Source organism: Porites lutea, chromosome 11 (assembly GCF_958299795.1).
Source record: "Porites lutea chromosome 11, jaPorLute2.1, whole genome shotgun sequence".
Classification (NCBI taxonomy): domain Eukaryota; kingdom Metazoa; phylum Cnidaria; class Anthozoa; order Scleractinia; family Poritidae; genus Porites; species Porites lutea.
The window spans coordinates 2235087-2244977 of NC_133211.1; the positions used below are offsets into that span (position 1 = coordinate 2235087).

Below are 9891 nucleotides of genomic sequence, written 5' to 3' on the forward strand. Positions count from 1 at the left end.
TTTTCATGCGCTCCTGGAATAACGATTACTGTAAAACTTTATTCCACAAACGTTTAAGCTTCAAATTTGAAAGTAAAATGTACATACCTCGGACGATCGACTCGTAAATTGTAAAAAAGTAATCGCGGGGAACGAAGGCTTTCAATGCGTGAGTGCAGGCTTGAGTGCGTGATGATGTTATCTCCCGTGACATAACGTGACGGCGACACGTATATATGCGCAGATGGGTTGTAAAATTATCATACACCGCGCATTGGGAAAAGTGCAAGATGGCCGACAGTGAGACCAAGTATATTGAGAATTTGATCTTGGAATTAAACTCTGAATTTGACTCAAAAACTAAAAAAGCCTTGATAGCGTTAACAAAACTGACCAAAAATAAAGAAAATGTTCGTTTGTTTGGCTTGAAAGGAGGCTTAAAGCGGCTTTTAGCTCTTATACAGCGGCCAAACACCACCGTTGTTGACATGGCGCTCAGTACACTTGCAAACTGTGTTCTGGATGAACAGTGTAGAAAGGAGGTTAGTGTTTGTTAAAATAACATGCAAATCTGTGCTAAATTATAATGTAACTACTTTTCATTCCTTTTTTTTGTAGGTAAGAAGATTGGACGGCATCGCTACACTTGGTGAGTGATTTAATAAGATATTCGATCATTATAATCATGAATAATTAATTAAGCTTAATTACTTGATGTGATCCTTTGTCTATGTCGTTTATAGGGACCCTAAACGGACAATAACTTCGCAAATAAAACAGTGAGAGCGTTTTCATTCCCCAGTAGTATTCTGCAGCTGTTTCAGTGATATGATTACAGATAATAATTATTTGATTGAAAAAAAAAAAAGTCTGCTGTCAGATCACCGGCCTTAGCATACGATACACGTATGAAAATAACAGCTCCAGTTCTAGATTCTGCCTGAACAACCATCAGCCATTTTCGTGCAGGTACAACAGGATTAGGAAGAAAAGTTTTGAAAAAAACAATGAGACAAAGTTTCATGTTCTAAACTTCTAGTTGCCCTTTGTACCTGTATTGCTCCCACTTGTCTCTCTTGCAAAGTACATTTGCATGCAAAGGAGACTGTTGGAAGGACAGTAGAAAGTGGCTAAGTAGTTCACATCTCCTCTTTCTCATTTTCATGGACCCTTACACTTTGTCGCAAGATTCACATTCACGAATCTTTGCTGACGTCATTGTTTACATTTTTCCTCATTTGCATACAACTAAACTCATAGAAGCCGTGGCCGTATATATAAACTAAATGCAAAAGTTGAAAGAGCTGATTAAGTTAAGCAATTTGTGCAATTTTCAGCTCTTTGCAAGCAATATTGAAGGAAATATCAGCTATCAAAAAATGCGAAATTGCTGAGTGGCAAAAAAGTTAATGAGCCATATATCCTCTGTTAAATTTGGAGTTTTTAGAAGAGAATTTGTCTGAAACTATTTGGTGTATTAGGCTGACAAATTTTCAGAGATAACTGAAACTCTTATGCCCTTTCAATGTTCAGAGTTTTTATTTTATAAGCGTCATCAGATAGTGATAAGCATATGTTAATGAGGCAAAAAGTGTAAACAAAGATTCGCCTTTACCTGTCAACTTTTTCTTAGTTGAATGCATGAGATTTGCGCCTTGTCCTGAACGGGATTTCTGAAAAACATACAAAGATGTTCTGATAACCTTTGAACACTTCAGAAGCTATTTAAAAGATTACAATTTTGGCGTGTATTTATTTTGTTTGGACACAAAGTCATCATTCCACATCTCTTTGGAACATTTTTGTGGAAATTGAATTGAATTGAATTGAGTTTTCACTATTTAGGAACCGTTCATAATTTATGGGTTTGGGGGAGGCTATGGGAATTAATTTTGGAGGGGGCATTAATTTTCATCCAAAACATTTCAGGGGAGGCATCAGAATTCAATTGGTACTCTGTATAGGGGGGCACTTAAAACTTACTTTGATAATCGACCCGGTTTAGGGACGTATTTTAACAAAGAAACTTTGGGTCCCCTTAAAGAAGTTATTGATAAATGCCAGGAGCCCATAACCTGGAGCGTCTAACTTCCATACTGCGCCTATGCAATGGCGTTTTCACAAGTAGGTCTATTTTTAGATAAGCCTTTCCCGCGAATTGCTTTCGAAAAGCCAATCACTAGCAATTGCTTTATCAATGATAAACTTTTAATACGTAACTAGGACAACTCCTTGACATTGAAAAAACCATGGCGGGCACACGTGAGAAATCTTCAGAAGAGTCTTCTGAGAGCACTTCAAGCGACAATTTCAGTATTTACACGGAAACTAGCAGTTCAAAGTAAGATTTGCAAAACCTAGCCAGGACGTCTACTTCATCGGCGACAACGCATAATTCACGCAAAGGGAATTAAATCGAAATCATCTTCGAAATAACCGACTGTGAAAAGGTCCAAGCGAGCTACAAACAGTCTAAACGACGATCAAATAGAGGAATTGACCTCGTGGAACATGTACAGTTATTTTTCGCGGGGAAAGCTTATCTGAAAATAAACTCACTTGTGAAAACGCCGTTGCACGAATTTATGGCGGTTGAACGCTCCGGGTTATGGGCTCCTGTAAATGCCAAGTGAAATCCGAACACTTTTCAACATTTAACAGAGTGAAATTAGGAGACTGAAATAGGAGATTGATGATTATTATATAAACTCCAATGAAATATCAGGTGACCTCCCATGCAAAAAGGTGGTTTTTTCACATGTGAAAATAACATGTTACCATGGATACCCCTTGCAAATGCATGCCGTGTTTGGTCCAAAATTTGTTTGTGATAATGCTTACCAGGCGGGGGGGGGGGGGGGAGAGATGAGGTCTGGGACCGAGAAACGATGTTCTCACAACTTGCAAAGCGGTCACCCAGTGTGGTGGTCAGCGGATAATTACAGTATTTTTCCCACAGTAAATATTTTAGAAGCAAGAATTGAAGCGAACCGGCAGGGGAAATCAGAAATGCTTAAAAAATTGAAAAAATTATATCATACAACTTTGGTTTTCTTGCATATCGTATTTGTCTTTTGGTACTGAAATGCGGGGGAAACTATAACGCAACCGTGCTAGATCTTAACCAACAACAATGCGCTCGATGGATTTATTTATAGGTTACATCGTTTTTGCCGGGCAAGGATAACTTGATGCTGATAAAAATTACTGGAGCAAGTGTCAAATTTATCGGAAGCAAGTATATTCAAGAAAGCTTTATAAATATGAGCTTACTGCTCTACACATCATGACTGAATAAAAATAAACACTTCATAACATTTCACTTCGTTTATTTCGATCAGTCAACACCTTGAATCCAAAGTTAAAATTCAAAACGATCCTAAAATAAATCACAACTACTACTGAAAGTTCTGTACCTTGAAGCGACTTTAACTTTCCTAAGGTTTGCAGCAAAACACTGCTCGATAGCTCAACTCTTCGGCGGCCTTTTCTTAGCAGCTATACGGAGCTAGCTTTATGTTACATATTCCAAACTCTGTAAAGGGAAATTGTTTAACAGAAAAAGAAAACCACACACTATGTCTGAAAAGCGACATAAAATCAATAAATTTGCGAATTACCAAAATATAATAGGGAGAAACAGTCCCGCCTTCGACTGCCATGTTTTTGTGTTTTCTCAAGACGGTTGATCTATAGTTTTTGACGCAATGCGCATGATCAGTACACAAATCCGCTGGCAAGACCCTTGCTGATCGCTTTGCAAGTTGTGAGAACATCGTTTGGATTTCATTTAAGAGAATGTATGGGAAGTAGCTTCCCCCGCCCCCCTGATGCTGACACCTTGAATAAAGAGTTAAATATGGTATTTCATTGATGTTGATAAACAGAACATGTCCTTTTTAGATACGAATTTTATCTTCTCTGTGTATCTACTAGTATTTGTTGTATCGAGCGGCCAACTGTACCCATTGTTATCAGATTCTAAGTCAGATTCAGAACCTGATAAGTTAGAGAGAGAGGGAGGGGGGGGGTTATGGTATTTCACCTTTGTTCACAAGCTCTAATGAGGGACGGGGGCAGGAAAAAATCTTTCATCATCAGGGGGGCTAGAAAAAATATTTAAGGAAAAATGATGTAGGATATTTTTTCCTGCTCCCGCGAAAAAATCCCCATAGCCCCCTCACCCCATAAATTATGAATGGTCCCTTATCGTGTGTTAAAGAACAATTCGTCCAGATTTGTGAGTTTGGCGAGAGAGATTGTCCCTGATGCGTGAGACTCACACATAATACATGAGAGTTGGCAGGTATACCTTTGTTAGCAACCAACGTATAGAATGAAAAGCATGAGGAGGTGGCAGCCTTTGCACAGTCTGATAAAAATAATTTACTTTGTACATATTACATTGAATGTATATCAAGTAAGTGATTTACTCCTTTAAATCTTATTTTTCACCCTTCTTTGAACAGCTGGTGTGCTGACAACAGCAGAGAAAATGAGCATTTTAAACCGGACCTCTAGAGCTTTGGCCAATCTTGCTGAAGATGAACTTAGTGTGCTTGTTATGGAAGAGCTAGGAGTTATTCCTGCACTTTTGAAGCTGCTGATAAAGACTTCTGACAGTGACTGCCAAGTGTCAGTGTTACGAGCAGTAAGAATGGCCTGCACAACTGCAAAAAGAAAACAAGCTGTTTTGGATTTGGATGCCATGAAGACCATCGTGGACCTTCTTAAGTCGGACAAACCTTCTGTGGTGAACTGCTGTATCAGAACTTTGGCTGAGCTCACTAAAGGTTGCAGCAAGGAAATTGCTCAGCAAGTACAAGAATATGGCGGTGTTAAAATCATTGTTGATCTGTCCAACAGTGATAATGGGCAAGTGAGGCATTCAGCTCTCTTGATGCTGGCAAACTTAGCTTTCCATTCACAAGTGCGTGTTTGTATCGGCAGCGAAGGGGGAATCGAAGCACTAACTGAGCAACTTAAACGAGAAGAGCCAGGTCATGTCACTGCCAAGGTGATTGAAGGAATTTGTTTTTGCTGCAGAGAGGCTATTAATCGCAGGAGAGTGTGTGAATCTGGCGTACTAGAACTCCTTCTGAAGATCTTGTCTTCAGGGAAGATGACATTGTCTCTGGAGAAAAAGATTGTAATTGCATTTACCTGCTTTTATTATTGTGAGCCAGCCTTGGAAACTCTCATAAATGCAGATCTTGTTCCAATTCTTCTCCGTCACCTTAATAGGGTTCTATCCCACTTGCCATCGAAGAATGAGTTAGAAGATTGTCATGATGATTTTTCTGAGCAGTTGTCTTTCACTTCAGACATTTCATCAGACTCCCCAAGAGCAGCCAGCATTAAAGAAACATTTTTCGATGCAAGTGCAGAGAATATGGATGAAAGTTTCTTGAAAAGACTTGAGGAAACAGCAAGGGAGATCCATATTTCAGACTCTAAAGCAAGTGGCAGACTTTCAAATTTTAAGAGAAGAATGAAACTAAAGTCATCACCCATTCCTACTACCCCTCCCCCTGGCTTGTGCACTGTAGGATCTGGAAAGTCTGTATTCAGTTTTGCGTCAAGACAGACAGACACAACATCACTGGTGTCTGTGTGTACGTCATCTTGTAGTATATCATCTCTGGCATCATCTGGTAACAGTACAAATTTGTTGATGTCTAGTTATCCCAGTGTATTGTCATCGAGCCAAATAATGTCGCCATCACAAAACAAATCCTTCTCAAGCAATAGCACTGGTGAGCAATCAAAGGATCCTTTTATTGTGCAAATTGAAAAGGAAAACACAAGTATTGAATCAAAATATTCATTGATGACACCTGGCAAAAATACAGTCACTAAGACTCCTAACTTTATGACAAATGGAAGTTTTGCTCAGCCCCCATCACCAAGGACACATGGAGGAAGTCATCACCATCGTAGTCCTGGTTACAGCACTTTGTTATTGTTATTTCGCATTTCCCACATGGCTGATCCTAGTTCTCTTCTGGTGAACAGACCATGTATTCAAGCTTTGTTGCATTACCTTCATGTAGTGGACAATCCTGGTCCTAAGTGTGCGCGTGTTCTTAGCTGTTTGGTGTCAAATCCATTGTGTTTTAAGGCCTTAGTTGTGAATGGAGCTGTTGTAGCATTTCACCATGAGCTGTGCTGCATATATTATGAAAACCAAGAAACTGCAACAGCAGTGACCGAGAACACAGCAGCAAACCAGGATACTCAAGTTTCTGATCATGTATTGTGCGACAGCCATAGCTCTTGCACAAACTTGCTTGACCTCAGACATGAATGCAGTACTCCTGAACAACAAAAAGCTTCTGAACCTGATGATTGTCAATCATACCATTGTGCATCTTCTGCTACCCAAAGCTACTGTCAAGAAACTGGGAAACAGTTACTGGAGGTTTGTTCAAGCCAAGCGGAAACTCCATTTGGAAAAGGTGTCCTTGAAAATTTGCTCCTTAAAGGATCAAATGAAGAGTGCAAAGAGTGTGTGTTGGCCTTGCCTCTCTTATGCAGGTAACAAGACTATTCAGGGTGTAAAGAAAGTCAGTTTTACAGCTTGCCATTCAGTCAAACTGTACCTACGGTATCTTGTACACCTAAGCCAAAAAGTCACAAGGCTGTGCTGTAAGAAAAATTGAAGGGAGTTCAGTGCTCTTAATCTGTGAATTCCATGGGTACTGCCCAGCACATGGATTCTATGAAAAATCCAAGACTTTTAGTTGCCTGGAAGCAAAAGTTTTGGTGCCAGGAGCCACTTGGCATTGCTATAGCACAGCCTTGAGTCATTTCAACTAGCCCCCCAAAAAGATTTTTTATGAGCACCGATTTAATACAGTTCCTCTATAATTTGAACTTCCCAACTTGCCTATTGTGCAAGTTAACAAGAGGATTTACTAGCCCAGTAGCAAAATCTACTAGCCCCAGGCTATTGGCCACTACATGTACTTTCTTTGCACTCTGCTAATAAGGTCTCCCTGATGCTAGCACATCGTTCCGTTGACTAATGATCCTGATACCACAACCTACTACAGTTTTTCAATATAGAAGAGGTTCCCCTACAGCTACCATAGGACATCCCTCCAACAATTACCTCTAAACCCTTTAAATGCAAGAAAACCCCTTGAAGTCCCAAAATGCAATTTACAATATTGGAGATCCCCTTTCCACAATGATCCCACAAAAAAATTATTTTCATTTTATTTTATTTTTTTAGGAAAATTACTTTCATTGGGCAGACTCTCATCACAGCTAGCTGTGATGATACCATCATGTTATTATGGGGACAGCCCCTTTCCAATGTGATCACATTCAGATTTGATTTGGAAACCCCTTGGCACCCCCTCCGACAGAAGCCTCCCCGCAGACGTCCTTTGGGGTTCGTTTGTCACGCATTCATTACCCCAAAGGACGTCTGCAGGGAGGCTACTCCGACAGCTACTATAACCCTGCCATTTCAATATAGGATGCCTTTTTGGCCCAATCACTCTTACAGTTAATTATTAATTTTTTTATATGGGAGACTCAATGTCATAGTTATCCCCCTACCATTCCATTACGAGGGCTCCCTTGATCCCTTATTTTACTATTTCAATAAATTATGAGATGCCTTGTTTTCTCTAACCACTCTATCAGCTAATATTTATTATTATTATTTTAATATGGGAGACAGACACTCAAGGCCATGGTTATCCCTGTCATTTCCTTCCTTTATTTTACCATCTCAATAGGCCAGTTTCAAATTATCAAAATTTATACTTGTCTCCAAGGCTGAGGGCAATAAAACAAAAGAAATGAATTCTTGATCCCTGAATCTCAATGCAGTTGGTTTCGTTTTATACTTCTTAACCTCGCAGAAATGAGAAAATTTTAACAATTCAAAGCTACCGGTAGCCTATAGGCACTCCCTTCCCTCTAATCTCTAGGGTAAAAATAATTAGTAGATAATGCAGTTTGAGGCAGGTGACTACGTTAATTCAAGTTTATACAAGTCATGTGCGTGTATTTGAATTTCACCATTTTATAGTTAAAGTTATTGTTGACTCCTTTTTAGGACCAAGAAACTGAAACAGCAGATGCTTGTGGAAAGGAAAGGATTGTTGAAGTTTTGTGATCTGCTTATGTCAGCTCATGCAAACAGTGAGACCTTCACAACTGCTATAGAAGCTTTGATAGTTCTGGCAAATGATTTACATGTAACGTTCCCAGTTGATACTGAAGCAAGTCTTTCCAGAAGATCAAGTGAATCCAAACCACACGGATCAGTTCATTCTGATGGAAACGTGGGCAAATTGCATGAAGTCAAATATATGAAAAAAGATACCAGTTGTTTAGTTAAACAGAAATGTGTCGCTGATTTCCACAACAGCATGTCATGTTTTTATGAGGAGAAATGCCTTGTTTCTTGTGATTTGAACTTCCAGATGGATGATGGAACGGTAATCAGGGCTCACAAGCAAGTAATGGAAATGGCATCTAATTATTTCACAGCCATGTTATCATATCGTTATTTGGAGTCTACACAGGCTGTTATACAGATTTCTGATGTTTCTCCAAATGTCTTTGAATTTGCCTTGCATCACATATATGGCTGTACAATTGCTTCTAGCAAACAACCTGCAGAAGCTTCTTCCTCTGTTTCACACTGTCAAGTGTTGAACAGAAATGTCAGTCAACTTCAAACTGCAAACACTAGACTAGAATTCTTTTTACAGCTCCTAGCCTTCTCAGACAGATTCATGCTGGACAGTTTGAGAACAGTCTGTGAGCAGTTTCTCATTAACTTAATTGACACTAGCAGTGTTGTGCAAATTTGCAACCTCGGTCTTCGCTTGAATTCACCACAGCTATGCACACATTGCTTATGTTACCTTCTTCAGGTGAAGGTATCAGATCTTTCCAGCAGAATGCATTTGTTCAAGGAACTCTTCTTGTGCAGTGACAAGGAAGATATTGTGCAACAGTTGTATCAACTTCTTCTGTTACACTTAAATAACATAAAGCTGTAAAGACGCAAGTAGTATATAGTAGTGTGCAGTGGAGGAATTTTTCTTGGGCGTTCAAATGTTTCAGCTTAGGAATACACAACTGCTGTGTTGAATTCTGGAAAAGTTGGGGAGTTGGGTAGCCTGTGACACACATAACTAAAGCTTGGGTTAAAGTCCATCTGCGAGCCAGGGCCAAAATCCTTGTTCTGGGCCTCCACCTGTATACCAGGATTCGTGTATATGCACCATGATTGGCCTGTTTAAAAAGCCATTGTCGATTTGCCATTTAGGTTGAAGGGAAATTCAAAATACACTTCTAGTACAATTTACTCATTAAGTCCATTTGGAGCCCAGAAAAAGGATTTGGTGCTGCTTCACAGCTGTTACTAGGTGGGGCTCGATCACGTCTGTGACACAGGCTAAGAGTTGCGGTAAGTCAAAGGGGGTGCAGAGAGAAGATGGGAAAAAACGTGCTTTTTTTTCTCCACCTCTCCCCACCTCCTTGGCTCCTTCTTTCTCGCTTGTGCCCACCCCAAAGGGTCATTACTGCTGTTTCTACTCCCCAATCGTCCTCTGTTTTAAAGTCAAAGATGGTGGCCTTAGCAACCTAAACATAGAATGTTAAACAATCAGCCTTTGCCTGCCCAAACAATATACTGACATTGCAGCTAAAACAAGACGCTGTGTGAGCGTATATTTGGGCGTGGTCGGACTAATGGTATGATACTTTGAACATGCCTTATTGCAGCTAAAGAAAGTTGTCATCATATCTTACCAGAGAAGACAAATCCTTCACTCCACGTGTTTGCTGAACCACACAGCTTATACAGTATGTCCCAATCCACAACAAAAATAATGTCATTTCACGACAATGTTTGAAAATATGCACATCTTCAATGCAGAC

At 39.7% G+C, this 9891-nt stretch overlaps 2 protein-coding genes across 2 annotated transcripts in view; one reads left to right on the top strand and one right to left on the bottom strand.

The window, feature by feature from the left end:
- Nucleotides 1-155, bottom strand: part of LOC140952391 (phosphotriesterase-related protein-like) — a 5461-nt gene extending 5306 nt beyond the window's left edge. The window contains exon 1 of the mRNA XM_073401813.1: nt 88-155. The gene's annotated coding sequence lies outside the window, so the exon portion shown is untranslated. The remainder of the gene's footprint in view (nt 1-87) is intronic.
- Nucleotides 156-257: 102 nt separating this feature from the next.
- Nucleotides 258-9655, top strand: LOC140952383 (armadillo repeat-containing protein 5-like). Its single transcript, XM_073401803.1, has 4 exons — nt 258-521; nt 598-628; nt 4449-6516; nt 8054-9655. Exons 1-4 carry the CDS (start codon nt 270-272, stop codon nt 9006-9008), a joined length of 3306 nt encoding a protein of 1101 aa, XP_073257904.1. The 5' UTR covers nt 258-269; the 3' UTR covers nt 9009-9655.
- The last annotated feature ends 236 nt before the right edge of the window (nt 9656-9891 follow it).